This window comes from Melanaphis sacchari, unplaced genomic scaffold (assembly GCF_002803265.2).
Source record: "Melanaphis sacchari strain LSU unplaced genomic scaffold, SCAv2.0 Contig23_pilon_pilon, whole genome shotgun sequence".
In the NCBI taxonomy this organism is placed as follows: Eukaryota; Metazoa; Arthropoda; class Insecta; order Hemiptera; family Aphididae; genus Melanaphis; species Melanaphis sacchari.
The window spans coordinates 690,131-714,168 of NW_020271114.1; the positions used below are offsets into that span (position 1 = coordinate 690,131).

General features: G+C 24.7%; 1 protein-coding gene across 1 annotated transcript in view; it reads right to left on the reverse strand.

The window, feature by feature from the left end:
• Nucleotides 1–24,038, reverse strand: part of LOC112594713 — a 301,926-nt gene that overhangs the window by 28,727 nt on the left and 249,161 nt on the right. The window contains exon 7 of the mRNA XM_025339666.1: nucleotides 3,256–3,392. Coding sequence (XP_025195451.1) covers nucleotides 3,256–3,392 — 137 coding nt within the window. The remainder of the gene's footprint in view (nucleotides 1–3,255; nucleotides 3,393–24,038) is intronic.

The following is a 24,038-nucleotide window of genomic DNA, read 5'->3' on the forward strand; positions in this document are numbered from 1 at the left end:
TTTTTTTATAATTATTATAATTTTTTTTTTTAAGGTGTGATTTTTAATTAATAACTATTCTGTTTGTTAAGGCGTCTTTGTGCCAATTACTTTAAGCCTTCTAGCAAAATTTCTTGGGATAGTAAGAGAGATACTAAGATTTTTGCGTTTAACAAGTTTGTTGTGGAGATATTAAGTGTTTACGTTATTAGTTATTTTAGGGTATAATAAGTTTATTGTCGTTTTAGGGTGATTTAGTTTTATTGTAGGTATGAATAAGATAGAATTTCTTTTCTTACCTATGCTTATTTTTTTAAATTATTTATCAGAATAATACTGATGCATTCGTATATTTTCAGTAAAAATGTTGTGCACAAATTATAATACCATGCATAGTAAAATATATTTGCGTAGTCTTGCATATTTTAAATTTCACGCATATTATATTCTTCAAAAATATTTTATACGGAAATATTGTGAGTTAGTTTTAGTGTTTTTAATAATCTATAACTGATGGTCGCATCATAATTCCTCAACATTTTTATGTACGTTCAAAATAATATTTTTTTTCTAAAGATAAATTATTTTAGACTGTTGTTGTAAGTTATTATTGCTACGAGTATAATGCGCTCATTAATGCATATAATAATTCTTACAGATAGGCATTTTACACAAGTATTACATAAAATTTTATAATATGCATCATTAAAAAAAAAAAAAAAACAATATTTTAAATATTGCAATTAATATAAATAAAAGTATATTAAAATATATTTTTACTATAAATGCATTCAGATTTAAATTTGTTTGTTTTAAGAATTTTAAAGTGCATATTTTTATATATTTTGTGGGTTTGTTTTTAAAGCATATTTTTCTCATAAAGCAAAATAGATTTATATTTTAATTCATAAAAAATATAAAATTCAAAAACACGAGTAAAATTATTGAACAATAACATTTAGTCTCACTTTATTTGTTTATGTATTTAAGTTTAATTCTGCTGTAGATGCAGATATTAATAATATGCAGGTACCTATTCTATACATTTTTGTATGAATTGATTATTTCATAGCAATTATTTCACCAATAATTATTAAAAAAAATATTTATGACCTCATACAGTTATACGTTCAATAAAATAATTTATTTTAATTTTGTTTTTAATTTACGTTTTTATTTGAAGCACTATTATTAAAAAAAAAAAATTAATTATATTTTGTTGAATGTTTAATTATTATTAGTGTTATAATAACCATATTATGTAACGTTAGTAGATTTTTTTACTTTAAATCAATGAATATTTATTTTATTCTTAATTAATAAGTTTATATTTAAAAAAATAATCATATCTTAGATTCAATGTCACATAAGTTACTTTTTGTAAATTTAATATTTCACCTATAGTTATTTAATGTAATATAGTCTTGTATTCCATCAATTAAAATATCTTAAGATAGTTTCAAAGAATTATAATGAATTAACAATTAGGAAATCTAATAAAATAAGGAATGAATTTTCGCAGTGTTCACAGTTAGTTTTCAAATAATACATTTTAATTAATTTAATAACGTTAGAAACATAATTATTTACAACAGATTAAAAAAATGTAGATGGTTTTACATGTTTTTTGACTTTTATTTTATTGTTAGAATGTTTATGTATGCATTTAAGTCATTTAACACGTGGACTAATAAAATAAACAAATTATTTAAAATGTTTAATAAATATTTGAGAGCCATTAAATTTGAATAATTAGTGGTTATAAATAAATATTTTTGTTCTAACCAAAAAGTATCTAATATTTATTGTATATAAATACAGGTACGATTATTTTATCGATTACCTACATAAATTATATTAATATATATCGTGCTTGGAGAGCATAGAATATTTTTACATCAATGGGGAAAAAAATAAGAATTTATTCATAGATTTTATAACAAATTATTTTTTTGTTTTGATAAATGTCTTCCCCTTTTCTATACGTATTATCATTATTATAGGAAAACAACTAAGTTTTACATAAAAAAAGAAAAATCAGCGTCTAGTAAATAACTGAACTTTGGTCATATAGTTTTTCTCATGTTGTTTTCTGAGTTTATTTGGAGAAGGAAAAAGTTTTCGCTTTTTATAATCGCACACTCAGTCAACTTTGATTGTTCATAAGAAAAAAAAATAACAAAGTTTACATGAGGTAGACGCACAGAGTAAAAGTTCCTAAAAAAAAAACTTCGATGCTTCAGGGAGGAATAGGATTGAAATTTGCAGTTTCATTTTGTTTCATTTTCCAATTATAGTGTTTTCTTTATTGTTTTAATTTAATTTTTGTTTAAAATACGATCCCGAGTACATGTATGATACAAATGGTTTTTGTATTTATTATTATTTTTTTATATATGTAAACATAGAAGAACCATTCAGTCGGTTGTTATATGACTTTTTCAATCAAACTTTCCCGAATGTTATGAAGTTAGCTTTTTTAAGCGTAATATAAATTTATCTTTCTAAATTCATATTATATTTATGTAATTGTATTAAATTTTTTATATTCTATTTAAATAGCATGCACAATATAATTTTAAACGTATCTTCAGTGCAATATAAATATGCGGAGTATTAATAACATTGGGTATATAATGATCAATGATGTAAAATATAATATATGCTGATACATACACAATATATAATATAATAATAATAATATTTTAATGAATATTTCAGTTTCTATACGTTAAGTCTAAATTTGAAGACATTGATAGCGTATACCGGCGTCATATTGTACTGATTATACGTTATAAATTCCGGTTCAGTATCATTTGTTCATATTTTTTTTTTAAATTGTGTAACAATAACATAATATTAGTTTTTTTCCCTTTATTGTTATATACACAATCTGCACCTCAAGGGTACAGTAAGAGTATAGGCTAAAATAAATATTATAATACATGAAAATCTTGATAAAAGCAGTCACCCAGTAATGACACATTTAAGTGAGGTTATACATTAATTTTTACATAATATTATTACAAATACAATTCTAACGAAATGAATAATAAATACGTAATGTATACGCATGCGTTAGACAATACAATCAGAATTTCGATGAAACAACATTTTAAATCCACGACCATTAGCAGTCAGTACATTATCTATTCTAACACCGTATTAAACTGACCAAACTTATTCCAACATTATTTATTTATTAAAATATAACGCAAACATCATTAAACCTATATTAACAGATAGGTTAAGTACGATGCACGAAAAAAAAATTACCTGTATTATATCGCCATATTTGCCACCGGCTGCGGTAAAGTTCAAGTAGCACAAGAATGGCAATCTATCTTCTCTGGGTCTTCTGACTTCCAGGTCGTACGTTCTGCCGACTTCGCCGTGGTATGTCCGGTTACAAGCTGCAAAACACATACGAAAGATTAATATATTGTGATATATGCGTATACGTTATGAGTATTACGTCTCGACGACGACGGTAACAATAACCATTGCTAAGCAAATCTCTTTTGCCATCCCACCCCTTCCTACTTGGAGCTCTTCTTAAACTTTGCTCAACAGGCGTTCCCAAAGTTTTAGCGATAATGCGAATTAACTTTCCACATGCGTGTGTGAAATAATAATTGCTAAGCAACTAGAATTGTCATCGGACGTGTGCCAACAGTGGTGTCATAGTCGCATAATAATTTACGTGTGCACGTTCTCGCCGACTTCTTTGAACACAATATCAGTTTCCAGAGTTCTATACTTACAGGGTAACAGTTCAAGGCGTGTATTAACGACCAATGTTAGTACACGTTTTGCATGTTATCCAAACGTGATACGGATAGCGAAAAACTTTATTTTCTTGGTACAGTGCGTGTGAAATCAGAGAACCTTTATGTGTATATATTATAATATATCCGTATAATGTTTGCGTACCTATAAGATGTGTATATTTTGTATATTATATACGTATTTGCGATAAGATGGGACCTTTTTAGGATTTATTGAACCAATCTGGGTTACGTGAACGGCAGACGAGCATGTCGCGTAGAAAAATAAAAATTCATTGTTGCGGAAATCGAAAAAAAAATCGTTTTACTGGAATAATTTGAGTACTCCAACGCGTATACTATATTGATCAGCTGGAATATTATATAACGTAGTTTACGTACGATAGTGTAATTTGTCAGGTGGTACTATTGAGTGCTTATACATCCTTCATCCTGCTATTGCAAGGAATTTGTACCCAAAATTACTTATTGTACATTTACTTGTATACTAAGCTTGTGATTTATTTTTAATTAAAAAAAAAAAAAAAAAGAAGAAAAAGTATCAAATATTCTATTTCTATAGTAATAACTATAATATTACTTACTATATTCTTTAAAAAATGTACTGTTTATTTAAATATATAGGTTTTAAGTGTCATATTAATAGAAACATTTTGAAATTCAAGCATTTGAATATTAATTTTTATTTAAACTAATATTATCAACTAACAATTATTTGAATAGAACCACAAAAAATACATATTTTAAAATAATCTAGATAGGTAGTTAAAGATCTGTAAAGAATTTATACAGTTGTAACAATTATAAATAATTCAAAATTAGTATATAGTTGAGCTTACGCTATTTTACGTTTTACATAATTCAAATTTTGTTTTCTAAATTATTTTTCTTTGTTATAAAATATAATCATTTAGTTATAATGTGTAGCACTGTATAACATATTTGTAGTAAATAATAATAATAGGTAGATGTCATTTACACATATATTTAGTATTTCGAAATTTAAATTTAAATTTAATTCAATATTATGAGTTTTGAAATCATATTATAAGTATTTATGTTATGAATGATAAATTTTTAGGTTTTTGAAATGATTCAAAAAAATATAGCTATAAAATTATATAATATAAGTAATAAATTTAATAGAATATTACGTACACCATGATAACGTGTTGATTCAATCATTTTACCAAATCAGTCTTGCAACCAATCACTAGCCTTAAGTTATAGTTACGTATATTTTATCTGATTTTATGACTTCCGATAGTTTGTATAAATAAATAAAAATATATCGATAAAATATCATCATTCTATATTTTTATGAGAGCTGTGCTGTATTGTGGTTCTCCAAAAATCAGGATGTTTACCTTAGATGTGTCCACGGTCGTTGTGTGTTGTAGGTTAATACACCAAGGTTTAGTGATTAGACGATGGTTGATGGTACATTTTATGTAAATAATTAAGTTTTCAGACGAATATAGGTATCTTTCAATTGTGAACTGTCGTCTACTAGTTGATACTAGTTGATATGTTATTAATTTATAAAGTACTTGGTACATTTTTATTAAGGTTGACCAACACTTAATTTTAGTTAATATTAATAAAATTTTTAATATTATTGGGTGCAGAGTGTATATTTATGAAAAAACTATGAAAATCAGAAGTGATGAGAAATAATAATAATAATATATACGATGTTCTATTATTTATTAGATTTATAACTTAAAAATAACGTAAAATTTCGAGTCATATCGAAATTGAATGATAATATTATACTAAAATAGTTAATTATTCTATAATCCAAGGGGATTGTAGTTGTATATTATATTATTATAAGCGTTATGATGTTTTTACGAGTACAATGTACATAATAGTTTAAATTATCTTATGCATAGGTATTTTCTAAAATTATGTTCAATTGTTTATATTAGTGTGGATTTTGTTATTGTCTACTTTTTGAAACTTAAAACATTAATTAATTACATAATAATAAAGAAATATTTAAAGATATCATTTTTTATTTTAAAATTTCCTGAAATGACCTATTATTGTTAACTTTGATATCTGGTGTACATTCTTCTATGATATCTCGTGTATAACCATATTTTAATGAGTTCGAATATCATATAATATTGTAGAGGTGTATCCAGGAATTTTTAAAAGAGGAGAATCTAATTTTTTGAACATGTAAAAAGTATAAAACAAATAATGTTATTAAAAAAAAAAATAATAACAAACATTCTGATTCATGAACTCTCTAATTGGTCAAAGAACATATTATACAATAAGTATTAAAATTAAAAAAAAAAATGTATTAAATATTACGTTTAATATAGTTAAAATAATTTTTAATAGTTTAAAATTTTAGTTATATATATATATATTTTTAATAAGCTGTTCAATAATTTCTTTAGGAGTTAGAAGTTTTTCTCGGTGGATACTTAAGATAGCTAAACTATTGATTCTATTTTCATCAATAGTACTTTTAAGATAAGTTTTAAGTCTTCTTAAATATGAAATATTATAGTATGCTCTATAGAGTCATGAACTAAAGAGGTATAGAAAGAAATATCAGCTACGCTGCTGTTGTTGTAATCTTAGATTACGTTATCGTTGTCATCATGATTCTTAAGCGGTTTACGAGCATAGACATATTATAGTATATGTATATAATATGTTTAGATTATATCATTACGAGCAAGGACTTGCGATTAATTATAATTATTTATAAATTACTTATAACTTGGTAGGTGGTGCTAACCAAGTAGGGGCGACCGATAAGAAAATAAAATCGTAGCGGTGATCGGAGGACGTACCGCCACATTCTGTTTGATATTTTATAATGTACATATACCATATCAACCATATTATACAATCAGTGTATTGGACCTTAAGAATTTTAAATTCTGTGAATCAATGAGAAAGTCTGTGAGGACCTGGACCTCCATTGAGTACGTTTTTGCTCCCTGTAATATTAGGAATTTAACTAATTTTAATGTAAATATGTATGCTCGGTTGAAAATGGTAATTTATTTCTAATTTGTTTATTGCAACGACCTGACGTGAATGTTAATAGAGTGTTTCGTTTTAAACACACGAATCAAAATAACTGTGTGTTAAATTTCAATTTCCTGATATTTCACCCAAATATGAATTTAAATTATTGAATACAATGGTGGTTTATTTAAAACTATTTTGGTAAAATTTTAACCAATTACTTTCCACATCTTTTCTTTTTTTGTAAAACGTCTTTGTTTTTTTTCTCCACTATGTAATAACTAATCGGTTTTACAATACTTTAAACTTTACTGTATTAATTACGACGAAGGTATCGTGTTTTAAAATTCTTTAAATAATCGAAAAATATATATATATACCGTGTATAATGTTAATTATTTTTAATGGCTACACAGATAACCTAAATATATAATATAGTATAACTTTAAATTGTTTTGTTTTAGTTAATAATTGGATATATAACGTAGTTAAAATTATCTTTTTTATTTGTTAAATAATCTAATTCAGAAATATAAAAATCACGAATAAAACAAGTGCAGTATTTAAACTACCTAAGAAAACTGTAATGGAAACATTTTTATACAATTACAATAATGTTCAAATATTTATAGTTAAATTATGTTAATTGAAAATAAATGCCTGTAGTGTGTTATTATTACAAGAACTTCAATAAAATCAAATATTATGAATTGTGAATAAAGATATACGATGGGGAAATTTGTGCTCACATTTAGTTGTGAATTTATTATATTCCCAATATTAAATTGTTGGCTTATGTCAATATAATTAAAATGAATGATGAAACACAATGGTGGAATTCGTGTGATTGTGGTTATTTGTTTAGTACTGCAAAGACGTGTTAACCAAAAGTCAAGATCTTATTTCCAGTGTTTGAATTAGAAAAGAAATTGTATTGGTAATATTATGACACATACCAATTTGCGTTTCCTAATTTTCCTAATATAACCATGCAGAGCCTTGTGCCTACATCTTTTTTATTGAACCCCAAAACAAATCACAAACCAACTAACATTTCATAACTTAATACACTTGCATTAAAAGTTTTAAATATAAGCGTATATAAACTTGGTAGACTTTTACAGAAAATTGGGATAATACTTGTATATTTTTTAAATTAATAAATAATAAAAAATAATTTTAAGTATTTTAAATATGTTAATTGTTGTTATTAGTAAATATATTTTAAGTCATAATTGATTATGTATATTAATATTTATTATTAAATAATAAGTCAAATACTAAGTGTAATTATTGCATAACTAATATGTATAACCTAATTGATACATATTTGATAACGATACGCGACATACGTACTCACTTAATATTTTTTGTAAACATTTATATTATATTAATTCATCTTTTTATAAACAAAATAACAATTAACTTTATAATTGTATAATAAATCCTAAATAATGCTAAACAATCTTATGCGTTATAATTAATAAAAAAAGCAGGGGATCTATTAAAGTATTAGAAAATATAAATGAAATTTTCAATCCTCCCCCTCCCCACCCAAACAAAATCAAGCTCTACTTGTTTTATTCATTTTAACTTTGGGGAATTTAAGTTTGTAAATTAAGCTGATATCAATTTTAATAGAAGGAACCGTACTTTCTACAGTAAATTACTATTTTTACGTTTCCATATCAACATAAACTTAAAATTATTTCTATCAAACACTGATTTATGTATAAAAATTATTCATATATCGTCTCTATTAAAATCAATATAATTACATATAAATTTATATTTATGTCACATAAATATTGAATTGTATGTTTAAATACAGTATATCATTATTTCATTTTGTAAGTCTCTTAAAATAGCTATATTTGATGGATAACGTATGAAACATGCAAAAGGTTAATTAAAATTTGGATAAAATATGAATTATTTTGAATCTTGGTTGCGCTTTGATATATAGGTTTAAAATGTAAATATACGTATAAATATGGGTTAGAAAATATATTCCAAATGAACGGTAAAATATATAGAATCGAACGTAACATCATGAATATTGTACATATATATGAAAAAAGAATATTCATTTATTTTGAATTATAATTTTACATTTAAATTAATTAATTATTTTGATGAGAATATATATTCAATTATGTATAGAATTAAAAACTTTTGTTGTAATTAACAAGTTTTAAAGTTAAGTTTCATGTATATATTAACTTGCAGTGTATCCTTAGTAAATTATAATAAATTAGCAGTTTTTAAATACTTAATATTGAATTATATATGAGTTTACGTAAATAGAATGAAAGCTATATGATATTATATATATATATATATATGTACTGAATACGTCACTTAACGTTACACAATACAAATTACAAACGAATTGCAAGAGAATAACATTAAAAAAAAAAAAAACATTGAATAGTCTAATACTATAGAACAATTACAATATTGTAAAACTATAATATTAATTTTCATAGGGCAACTTTTTTCTATTTATAACCGAAGAGTCCAAAACTTTTAAAAGTTAATTTAACATAATATAATTTTATTGTTTTTGTTAGTAATACAATTTTAAAAAGTACAGAAGAGTTACAAAAATAATATATTTTTACTTTACATGTAATTGCTTGAAAGACGTGTTAATGAAATGCAAATTAAAATAATTGGATTATAAACTATAATGCAAAACATAGTGTATTTTTTAATCTCTCCTTACACTCCTAACCTGTTACCTTATTCAAATATTCAATTAGATCATTATTACTGATTACTCGGAGTTCAGATATTTTCATTGTCGACGAGGAAGCAAATATAAATACACAGAATTTTCGATGAAATAATTTTGAATTCGCAGTGATATGTCCGTGATGATGCATTCAACGTTGTTTGAAAATCACACGACACGTACAATAAATCAAAACGAAAATACTTATGAAAACAGTGGATTCGCAGAAACTAATCGATAAAAGTCTAAATAATGAATGGGTATCATATCACAGCATATTTAATAAAAATGAAATCACGCATATATTTCAGTTTTTACACCCATAAAGTTCTACCAATTTCTAATTTTGGCATCTCTGAGTAGATAGGTTGACAACCTCCGTCACGTTTCTTGTCAATCAATGTCCGCACACACTATACATAATAATATATTGCCGTTATTCAGATATTTACTGTTCGGCTATCGAGTCTTAATCGATTCTCGATGATTATGTTGATATTTATTCATGGTTCAGCAGCTATCATAGTATTACATTATAATGTCAATCTCACGATATAAATAATTTAATTCACCTCAGCAAAGCTATTTATGCACACGTTTTTATTATTTTTGGTGTCGCTCGTTTTGTTCACGGTATTGTTTTTCAACTACCAAAAGTTACCCTTCTTTACTTTTCCAAACTTTACAATAATAAATTAAAATTGCACTCGAGCACGCTCGTCATTATTCGCGAAAAACATCGTCGACATTTACTCGGTTTTAATAGGTAACAACAATGCCGTCCTACTCGAAAAACTTCTTTCGACTCTCTTTGTTGTACTGTTTATTTCATTATTCTCTAAGTATGTACACACATAAATGTCTTTTCATTAACGGTACGCCATCTAATGCGACAACTTTTTTTTTTTCAGCAATTATTATTACTATCAATTTCAAACTTTCTACTCGTTTACCCCATCTCGACTGTCTCGAATATGTGTGTAATCAATAAGGGAGCGGTCGATAGCCTTTTTCCCGATTATCTCCACCTCGATTGTTCCGCTGTATCCTGATATTCCAAGTCGGAGATGAACCAAATCTGGTGTTCCATAGTTATTTTATCGATGTATAAATGATATCGTCATACTGATAATATATAATAGCCGTTCAACACTATTCTAAATTTTCGATATATTTGAGATAAACTAAACAGTTTACAATATTATCTAACATAGTTGTCAGTTAGCGTATATTATTCTGTATTCACTTTGTTCATTTCGAGAATTGCCTCCGGTGAATAAACGGAAACGACCCACAGGCTACGAACCCTGCTGCTGAGAATATACACACTATCCCAAATGTTAATTGTTATTTACACTTACTATGTAAATCTCGGAAATTTCTCTCAAAACGTCTCGAACGGTATTCTCTTTTCGAAAAAAAGAATAATGAGCTCATTTTGCGTCCATAGTCTCCCGATTAATAAAGTTGTGTGAAATCGTTACGGGAAACCCATAAATTTCAATTTTGTGAAATATGGCGAATATAATTTATCATTGGGCTTCTATATTTTGTGTTAAGGTGTAACATCATGGTTTATAACAGTGCAAACGTTTGATTTGTTTGTTTTCGTTAGTTATACCTAATTATTGTATTGTGAATATTTTTCGGCAATTTCAGTTATAGTTAAAGATAATTAATTGAATTGTATGAATTATTATAAGATGTTAATATTATTAGTTTATTTTTTTTTTCGATATTTTTGTTTGAATATTTTTTTTAAATACTCCGACTATGTTAAACAATTATTAACGATGTTTTTTAAAGATAAAATCTATAATAGAAAAATTCATTCATCCAAGTCGTTTTTTTAAACTCATTTACATGACATAATCGCATATCATGAAAAAAAATATTAATTGTTTACGGATTAGTTGAATACAAGTTCAATTTAAAATAATTTTAAATGTGGGTTGGTTTATTTTTTTTTTATATTTATATTGAGGTAAAATATGACTATGACGTGAGTAATGATATAAGGTTATTAAAAATTGGCTATTTTAAATAATATTATTCTATATATATATATATAAAATAATAACGTATAATATTGTTTATAATTTTAAATAATATTTAGAAAACTTACTTCTGAAAATCATACATTCATACATATTTTATTTAACAGACTGAATCAGAAAGATTGCTTAATGATTCTGGGGAATTCCTTTGCAAATAAATTTCAAAATTTATATTATCCAGCGGGGTATAAATTATTTCATATATATATATATCGCTCTTTATACGTACATACATTATTAATCCTTTAAGTTAACTTGCTTTCATAATATGTACCTTTGCGATCGTGTAAGATATTTAATTTAAATTTAAAATAAAAATATGAAACATAAATACAATGAGATACATTTGCGATTTTGTTGCATAAAACACTTCGTGTTGGAGTGTTATGAAATGCTTTTAATAATAGTAGTATTATATTATAAAGAGTAAATTAAAAGTATAATGCAACTGAAGCCGTGCTATATCTGTAGTTGACACGTTAAGCGTTTTTTTCCTGTGATTTTTCGACCAAACCCTACCAATTCTAACAAAACCCATCACAGCTAAAGAATAACACTCTCAGTTTATTTTCCTGCAATGGTGCGTTAAAATCCTTAAAAATATTCTCAGGTTGATGAAAAAAGTCCAACGTACGTATAAATAAAAATTGGCCAGAATCCAGTCCGGTAATCTTCTTGTAATTTATCGGTTTTTTTCGGTATTATGAATGAAATGACAATAGAACCGGGGTTTTGGTTTATTTTTTTTTATTATTTAAGGGGAAAATCGTTTTTTTCTACATTTTTACCCCAGACGTACTGAGCACAAACATATAGTTGGCAGGAATTTATTGTATTATATACTCTTATCCGGATGCAGAGCGTACGTCATATCCGGTATAAGCTTCACGGGTGTGTTGTCGGTTTGATTGTCTTATCATTTGAGGTTCATTTAGCAATAAAAGATAAGTTCCATGTTTTTTATCCATTTTATTAATCAATTTACTATTTTATTCGATCAAACTGTTTTCATATAAATACATTTTTAAAATATTATACTAATTACTTTATATTATATGAGATTATTTTAAAAAATGTAATAGTCTTACAAATAAATTATTGTTGAGGTATTTATTATAATAGTTTATGTACAATGTATCATGATTTTTGGACAGGGTTTTGTTTTATTTATTTATTATTCGTACATTTTTTTAAAATTACATTTATGTTGAATGTGTGTATAATGTGTCTATGATTAATTCTATGTGCTTATCATATTTATCCAAATATGGTTTCAACATATGATTTCTAAGTTATTTTAGAGCATAAATACATTAACCTATTAATGAATAGACGTATTCAGTAAAAATTATTCAAAACGACTGAACCTATGAGATAACTATTACTGTTTTTTTAAGATAATAATATTAGGTTTTAATAACATATTGAATGAAGATTTTAGGAATATTTTCTTTTGTAAATATATATATTTTTTTAAAAGATTAACGAAATAAGGTTATCTAATTTAGTAAAAAATGCAAAAGTAAGGACTTAGTAATGTTTTTTTGTATGAGTATTCTATATATATAATCTATTATTAACCTAATTATGCTCGATGACAAAATTATAGTTAAAAATAAATTATTGAATTACAAGTTTTTGAGAATAAATTAGCGAATGAATAGAAGTTTTTTTATATCAAAATTTAATTATTATCATGATAAAAACCATCTTGGATTTTAATTAAATTTTTCGTTAGTTATAATACAGATATAAAAATTGGTAAAATAAATTCGGAATTTTAGAACGTAATAATAAGTGGATTATTGGACGTTACTGTGTACAGATTTATTGATTACTCACGTATGAGTGGATTACAGTAAGATGGAAATCATGGGACTATTTTTACAGTTACGAGACACGAATCGCGGAAGTGAATGTTGTAATGATTGAATTGCTTATTCGGTGTGATTGTCTGTGTGCTGTAGTGTTAATTATAATATTTTCTTGGTTGTATAATAGCACACTTTATACGCGCTCAATGTTTGTCACACGCGTGCAATAAACTAAGGAAATTACAGTTATTCATAGCCCAGACGTAAAAGTCCATTAGATTATTTTCTTGTGTGTTTTTATTCTCAGGTTCTTTCTGTATAGCAGGCGTATGTGAAATAATGTCCCAGCAATGAAAACGACACGCACAATATTTATACTAGCTAAGATGTTAAAGACATTTAGAACACCCGGACACACCAATAAAGTTCAATAAAGTACATAATAATAGTTGTTTCTAAATAAACTGAATAGTATTACAAATGTTTCGGCGAGTTTGAGCTCAAATATCTGAAATATGTGTAATATGCAAATGAGAATTTACAAAATAAAGGAATCGAAAGCGGCTAAACTTTATGTATTGTATAATAACAATATAATATATATATATCGATTTTATTCAGAGATCATGTAATATGTTATAAACTTTATATTTTCCCTAAGTATTCATAAAATAATACTAAAAAACTATATTATCAATATTTTGTTATTATGACCTTTCTTTTTTTAATATATTCTAAAATATGAATGAATATTAAAATATATTTTATCAAATTATAGCTAGCCTTTTAACTAGGCATCTAACTAAAAACCAAAAATTTTAATACCGTATTATTAAGCTTAATCGTATCTAGTACAGCGTATCTTAAACTTTTTTATCCGTGGAACCCTTTTTTATGTTCACTTTTATCATGAAACCCCTACTTATTTTGTAGCTTTTTAACTATTTTTTTAGGATTATTTGTAATAAAAATTATAATTATTTCATAAAATAACAATATGTTAAAGTTATTTAATTTAAAAAATATGGTTAAATAAAAATAAAAATAATAATATAATTGTATACAATAATACTTACATTATTTTAATTAGACTAAATTTTTATTTTAATGGGATAAGTGAAATTACCTACCTCTTATTAATTAAAATTGGGCTTTATTGATAAAAATTGTACAAACATCCCCCCCTCCCCCACTGGCCGCTATTAATTTTTAGTTAGATATTTTTAAATAATTTTCTTAAACATTTGAAAAAAAATTACTTAGGCTCCACGGAACTCTGAAATGATTTCTGCGGAATCCGGGGTTTCGCGGAATATAGTTTAAGGAACACTGATATAGTCATTAAAACATTTAAAAAAAAGGTGGATTAGCGGTTACCACTCTGCTATAAATTTGGTACTGAGTAGATCTCTATTATGGGTGTGTTAAATTTGAATTCAGTGATATATTACTGTGCACGAAAAACAATTTTAAGTAAAAACAGTTTGTGAGCCTATATAACCAAGTATATTTTCATGATATATTTTTCGATATAATTGCTATTCAAAAAATGTATTGTATAATTAATATTAGAGTTTGGTTGAAAGAATTTTTTTATTATATTATTAGAATTTAATAATAATAATATAATATATTTAAACTATATTATAACAAATTCTTTAAATTAAAATTGAATAGCATCTTTCTGCGAATACTATAAGACATTAAAAATAGGTTCATATAATATAAATAGATAATATCTTAAAATAAATCAAAAATGTCACTGTGTGCAGTAAAAATGCACAGTACAGTAGATTTTTATAGTGTCAATTGTTATCAATGAACGTTGCTATCTTAAATTTTTCGTTATTTCGAATTACATTTAAATCTTCTTGAAACTACTATTACACTCATTACCGTTTTATTATCAATAATTCAATATAAAATAAATCGTTTTTTGTTATCCAGATTTCACAAATGTTATTTTATTTTGATAAGAAAATGGAGAGATAACAACAAATAGCGGAATTTTATTGAAAACCATCGAAAGTCTCAATGAGGGTGAAGAGGAAATATAAAATGAGAAGGAAGTCACTGCAGTTACTATTCAACAAGCCAAACACGTTTTTAAAAACATAAAGAAATAATTAAGATTACTATAAATTATATGAAAGATGACGCTTTTTCTTCATTATCCAATTTAGAAAACATCATGGAAGACAAATGTAGAAGAAGATAAATTTTTATGACAGATTTTTTCTTAAAAATTGATTTAGGTATTAAATGTTTTATTATGATTTTATTATTTTTTATATAAAATTTGATAAAACTTCGATGTATTGAATGTTTTGATAATTCGATTTTTTTCCAGTTTTCCATAAGATTTGATATAACAAGAATTTACTGTGATAAACTATACGTAAAGTTTTAAAATACTATAACCAATGTTTTTAAAATATAACAAAATTAGCAAACAATGTTGCTTATTGTAGGTATAAAGAACTAATTCTATCAAAATTTGAACTTAAAATATCTGTACTAAATAATGAAAGTATATAGTTTTTTAGACTTTATAATTTCAGTATGAAATATTTGTGAAAAATCTTGTATTATTTTTTCAAATTTTAGATATAAAATGAAAATTTTTTATGAATTTTAAAATATTTTGTAATATTAGCGATTTTAAAAAATGTTGTCAATATTCTTTCTTCAAATGCTGAGACCATGTAGTTTTAATATTCTTTAAACAAATATAAGAAAAACTTATGGAAATCTTGTATTAAATTTTTAAGAATTTTGACTCAATGAATACATTTTTAGTTATTATTTTTACATTGATCTTACCTATTAAATATTAAGATAAATCACGAAATATTTACAATTTTATCATACTTGTATTTTGTATAATTAAAATGATAATATAATAATTTATATATAAAACATTTTGTGAGGATTTTTAGTACCTATATAAAGTTATTTGTTTTTGAATTATAACAAAAATCGAAATAAATAATTATTATAAAGGTGAATAATATAATATTCAATAAAATAAAAATTTTAACTTCAAATGTTTATAAAAAATGAATTTGAGTTTCCGGTAAAATGTATTTATTATATATATTGTTTAAAAAACATTCAAAGTACCTTGTGTTCAATTTAAAAAACTTAAGTTTAAAAAGAAATATTTAATTTTTTTTCTAATTATTACAAAATAAATTGTATTTTTTTGAAATGTTCAAGAGTTTTGTTAAAACTCAAAATCTAATACTAATATAAAAACATTGCAACCATGAATTTTTAATTGAAAAATGTATCATTTATAAGGAACTCTAGCATTAATTTTTCAAGCAACTTTACCTATTCAAATATTTTTTATTAAAATTTATAGAAAAAAAGAAAAATAGGTAGTTCAAAAAAAAAACAAAATATTTTAAAATTATATCATATATTATACGTATAAGAAACGATAATATAAATATTTTGTAGAACTTCAAGTTTCTTTGGTTATTCATTTTTGAAGTATAATAAAATAAAGAAATCAATTTATTTAAAGCTTGGTTATCGTAAATATTCTTGTTTTTCTCTAATTTTATTTTGTTTTTCCGTATTATAAAAATGTACTGAAAACTTTTAATTTTAACTACTATAAAATACAAACTAGATCCAATTTTGTATCTAAGACAACTAAAAGTTGAAAATTGAAGAATTTTATCGAAGAATTATCTTATACACATACACATAAAAAAAAAAAAAACGTATCACTATAAAATTAATTACAGCTCTGCTCAGAATCTTAAACAAATAAAAATCTAAAAATAAATGAAAATTCTATAAGTCACTAATTAAAATGGATTTTATAAATTAGAATAATTTAATAGTTAAAATATAAGAAATTATTTAATTTTATTATGTAATGTTATAATATAAGATGATCAATCTCAATTAAAAAAAAAATGTATACCTATATTATACATGCACCATTACTATCTATTAAAATTACTATCATACGCTTGTTTAAATCTGCACACTTTTAAAGCTTGTTAATTTTTTTTTTAGAATATTTCATTAAAGTGTCAGTCTATTTGTTTTTAATTTCATAATATATTTCAATGACTGTATTAAATTTGATTATTAATTTTAAACTTCATTATAAAATTTTTCACGAACATAAATATTTTACTTATGCATTGTATGATATATATTATATTTTATAAATATAAAAGGATAATACATTTATTTTGGAATTAATTCAATGGTTTTTTTTTTCTATTTAAATCCTTGGCACGTATTTGAATACGATTAAAACCACTAGAAATTTGTATAGTATCAAACAGGAGTGGAATTGACAACGTATAAATAAAGTTCTATATAGCTAGTTGACTCAATTATTATTTTGATCATATGTTTATCATTTATACATCAGAGCTTATTGGATAGAAGTTTATTTTCATAATTTAATACTCAAATTTATTAATATATATATATATATATTCAAGATTATAGTGAACATTATCAATTAACGGCATTATAATATTAAATAGGTTCCATTTTTATCAGTTCAAATAATCATAAAACGAAAAAAAATATTCATATGACATTATAACAATGTGTATATATTTCTATTGAACAGTTAATTAGTACCTACAATAAAAATAATATATATTATGTTGCCGCATCCATATCACGTAATGTATATTTCGAGAAATGGAAACGCTTTTTTTCCACTTCTCATAATTTCGATATATGGACATCATTTTACGAAATGAATACCTAAACTACACATAGCGAAACTAGTTCTGTCATATGGATAATTTATAATTTATAATTATATTTTTTATTATTTTGAACATAATACTTAATTATAAATACTGATTATGAATATCATGATGAATTAATATTTATGAAAATTATGAATTATTATGAAAATAATTAACTATGAATATAATGAAATATAAAAATTATGAATTTTAAACTATTCATATTTATTATTTGTTTAAACATAAAATAGAATTATTATGAATTATGATATCGATAGCCGAACTTTAATTTGGATTTAAAATAAGCACACTTTTTTTGTTTGATATTTGTTTTTAAAATAGCAGCTAAAAAAACCTTGCTCTCCCGTTAATGAAGAAATAGTTTGTCTTTAATTTGATAAAATTCGAAGAAGCCGGTTGTAAACTTCCTGCACAACCAACCTTTAATACCGTGTTTATAACCGTATGTTCAGTTCCCAATTGGTTCATATTATTTTTTTAATTGACCATTACTCCAATGATGTCCACTGGATTTGATGGACAACTATCTATCTTAAGAACTGGGATAATCACACAGTCTTCGAGAGTTTTATGTGGTTAAATACAGTAAAAAAAATATTTATTCTTTTTTTTTTTATGAAGGTTGAATATTAATTGTTAAGTATAAAATGTTGATATACTACTATTAATTACTATAATTTAAAATTATCTTAGCCTCTAAAATTTTCAAGTCTATTATCATTTTCCTTAGTATACAAAGTTAAATAATTCAAAACCTGAGAATCAAGATTAACAAAAAAAAAAAAATTATTAACTTTAAATTTATTTATAAAAAAAAAATAATAATTGTGATTCTTGTTTGAAATAAATAATTTTGTATCATCAGAAAAAATTCTTTAAAAGGTATAAAAATATAAATATTTAAAATCGAGGTTATTGATTAATGAATCACTCTGTATATTACTATATTATATAATAAATTAAAGTACAGATAAAATATACAAGAAAATATATTAAAAAATATATTATAGTTTATTGCTTAAAAATAAAAACATACTAAAAATAAATACTAAATAATATTGTTTATTAAACACGAAACATCAAGTTTACGAACATTTCCGGTTAAATAGTTACTTTAATATTTCGTATTGAAAATTAAATATATAATATATTATTTAAGTTATTAAATTTGAAAGATTTATTATAAACATACAATAAAAATATGAATTTCTACTATTGTTTGTTAAAGTATAATCATTATTGTTTTTGATGTAAATAAAAAGGAAAATTAATTTATTGGTTATACATCTTTGAGATGAATTTTAGAACAAAAAACAAATAAAAATATTTAGTAAAATCATGCATGTTTTTTTATCCATATTTTCCCCTCATTATCAGGGTGTATAGGAAGGGCAAATTTGATGATAACAAGGGTTTAAAATGGTTACTGTATATATTTTTAGTAGATTTTTGAACTATTAACATATTTTCATTATTATTATATACATATAAACATTATACGACAGAGACAAAAAGGTGTTTGGGTTCAATGTCCTTTTAATTACCCTAAATTGGCCACATTGTCAAAGGCCTTGTCGATGTTTTGGAAAGACTATTAAGACTGTATTCCAAAATATCAACGGTGGTAGCAAATCGACTGGCGTGGTGAAAAAAAAATGAGATCTCTGTGTACACACTTTTTAGCATAAAACATTAGAAAACGGCGGTGGTGGTGGCGATAACGTGAGCAATGCGTACGTCTTAATTTCGTATGCGAATCGCGTCAGTGTTTTGTGGCGAGTATAAATCTGTCCCTCTCTTTCTCTTTCTCTTTCTCTCTCGCGCGCGCACACCCACCCACTCACACAATACACACACGCACATACAATATATATATTTATGTATAATATTATAATATACTCTCCCGTCGAGGCTGAATATTAATAATACGCAGTTCTCGAACCGTGAACCAACGATACGGCATTCTTCTTCGAACCCTCGTCGAGACATTATCATAATAATAATAATAATAATAATAATCTCGAGGTGGGGGGTACTGGTGGGTTGACATTGTTTTTGCCGTCCAAACGTGCGATACGCGCAGTTCACTGATGGCGATACGTTAGTGGTTAGGGGGTGATAGAAGTGTAAACTCTGGCCTGACGAAAGACTCGCGATGGATCTTCCGACAATACTGTGATATATATATATATATGCATATATCGCCGACACAACGGGGCGGTCGATCGGTTACGTGACGTGCAGATTTCCGAGCTATCCCGAAATATTATCCGGCACGTATAAAAAAAGACTTAGTCGATCATCATTATACGATGTACATTTTCGAACCACGCTTAATTGAGTCATCAGCCGGTACGTGTTTCCTTGACGCTAACGCAAAAGGCCTGTTTAAGTGATCTTATATGGTTATTTCCTCATCCCGCGTGCATTATGCATAAAAAAATGTTTGATATCGATCATTTAACACACTATATATTTCATATCTTTGCAGTTAATATTTCATAGCGATCTTGGAGTGTGTTGAGAATAATAATTATGTTATTTATTTTGTTTTGATGGTTTTTTTTTTTTTTTATAAAATCTATAATACCAATTATTGGTAATCATAGCAATAATAGATAGAACAGTCACGTTTTAATATGGTATAGTATTGATGTAAGTTTCACACATGACTTACAAAATATAATGTATAAACAAATTATAATTTCATTTTAACTGTTTTATATACAACACATATTTAGTATTATGGATTTTACACAAGTTTTATTAATATGTAATTGCATGTGTACACATTCCTTCCAAAAATAATTATCGGATTTAGTTATTTGAATGAAATTAGGAATGCATTTTTGTTTGTTTTGTTTAACGTTATGACGTCCTTGTAGGAGCAAAAATCGTTCGAGTTTTTCCTTATACAACCACATTTGTTTAATATGAATAACACGTGATTGTTTTAGCGTTTAATTCCACGGCAAAGTTCCATTTAAGTATGCGAAGCTTGTTATAACATCAGAATTGTATATTCTTATTATACTCGACCTATTTTTTCTGGTCTATCAACTACCCAATTGTACGGGTCTTTTCTAACGAGGGCTAAACGTTTCAATGTCAGATGTCAAATTTCGACAACGAAGACGAAGGCTCTGGGATTAAAACAGTTATTTTTTTTCGGGATTTAGTGTTAGCTGCGTCCTTATATTTTTTTTCCTTTACAAGTATACTTTCTTCATTTATGTTTTTACGTCAATAAGACAATAGACCAACATGACGTCTGATGGCGTGGTATATAAAAAACAATCATGATTTTTTTCTCCAATCTCGTAGCAGAAGACTTCTATGTAGTTGTATACTGGGAATTTTCCTTGGTTTGTTTTTTGTTTTTTTTTGTTTTTTGTTGACATCTGTGAGCTATTTTGTTATATAATATGATATTATTTTTCAAAAGTAAATATATTTTAAATGATTTTGTTCATAAAATGACTGTAAAAGAATATTTTATTTATTTTTTATTTCGATATAAATTTAGCTAAATCACAATATTTAATCGTAAACTGTATAATATAATATATTATAAAAAAAAAAAATGGTTTACCTACTTTAATTGGTTGCTCTTATACAATTATTAAAAATGTACTAAAATTAATTACAACATTTAAAAATAATGTACACTGGGAGTTGGGAAAACATTTTTCTTTTTAATGATATAATTGATAGTTATAAATAGTCGAAAAAATGGTTAGGTACTATTATATTATAATATACGTAATTACGTCTATGGATTATCCGCGTATAACATAATTATAAATTAACTATTTTAATAAAAAAAAAATTAATTTGGTTAAATTAAACGATAAAAATATACATAATATAACTATGATAATACTTTAACTTGTATAATATGTTTTCTCATTTTTATTGTATTTTTAATTTTTAAGTATTTTAAATGGTAAAAATAAAAATTTCTTATTTAAAACATATATATATATATAATTTTATTTATTCATGTATAATATTATAATATGTAATATGTATAAATAAATTCTTCTTGCATGGTAATATCTATATTTTTACTTTGGTTAAAAAATTATAAATTTGAACTTTTTATCATATTTATCAATAATCTATAAAAATATCAGAAATTATTTCGAATAGCCATAAAATATTTTTAGTACTCCTATGGGATATAAATGTTTTTTTCTTAGATTCATAAATTATTTAAAATATTTATTATATGCTCTGCACATTTATTCAGTTTAATTCAAAGAAATATAAGTTAATAGATGTGCTCCATTTTTCACAATAACTAGTTTATTGTTTTATGTCAATTTTTGTTTTAAACTTAACAACCAGTATACGATGTGAAGTGTGGTTCTAGAAGACAAAAGAAATACAATACATAATTTGTTTATGGAAATTTAAAGTGTTTTGTTAATTAGAGCGCACTTCATAGCACTTGTTAAAATTAAATTAAAAAGTTTGAAAATATCGTAATATTATGTTTGAAGATCGTTTCGAACCTTAAATGTCCTTTCGTCTAGATGGTTATGAAGCATTTTTTTATACGACTTAAATATGGTTTATTTTTTTAATAGTATTTAAAAACGTAAATTTTATTAAATATTATATGTTATTTTTTGATTTAACATAAAAAACTATAAGTACATCTGAGTATAATGATTGTAGTACTACATAAATATTAGATAACTAACGTATCTAACAATAATAATGTTCATCGACAAAAATGTAATGAAATTGTATATATTATATTTATATATGATATCTTTTAAAATATTTTTTGTGTTAAAATTAAAGTTATGTCTATGTTTTGGTGATATCACAGTGATATTCTTAGTTAACGAAAATTTACAAATTTTAAAGACAATACCGATAATAAATGCACTATAAATATTTATTAATATTTGACTTACATGTATAATTTATAATAATATGTTAAAACATTCACATAGATCTGATTGCAACGATAAAATTTGCAATGTCCATCGTACATTACAAATCGGAACAATTCAATTATTGTTGTTGACAACCCATTTACGTATTACAGAGAGATTTAAATTAATAATATGTACCCGTAAATATTATTGAAAACCCGTTGAATTGAAATATTATTATCAGTTTATATAAAATAATGTACACTCGATGTGACAACTATATAATTGTACTAAGATATGGAGATTTTATCAATATAATCATAGCTATAATTTATTATATAATATTTTGAACTTATTTATTTAAACATAATTTAAGTTAATATTTTTTTTGATAAATCATAAAAATTATAGGATTTTGTAATATTAGTTCTCTATATTTATTTAGATTAATTATTTTTGAAGGGAGATACGCATAACACGCACGTATATCAATATATGTTTGTATACTATCAACTGCGTGTAATTATACTTAACGTTATAGATTTGTTTTTGAAATATATACACCCTTTTACTATTTACTTAACTTTGTACGCAAGGCCGTAACTACGAAGGGGAGGTTTAGGGGATTAAAACCCCTCCTTTAACAAAGAAAAAAATGTAAACATTTATAGTATATTCTAAAATTTAAAATGTTTATTTTTCAAACTATTTTTAACTGAATAAATACTTAATATAATATAGTAAATTTAATATTTATAGTATAGTATCACTGATATTAATCACAATTTTGTATTTAGTGTTCGAACCGGACCGTTATTTATTTATTATTGGCAAAAGAACACCCAAACAATCACCCTCCGCGCCATGAAAACGCTATCGCACGGGTTGTGGTCATCAGCGCGCACCGGCATTCTGGACATCACGACGTTACTTTTCTATCAAGTATCGATGTGTAAACGTGTTGTATTTTTTTCTCCTACCTCTTGTTGCCGAATTTTCGAAAAAATTGCATGTGTCATT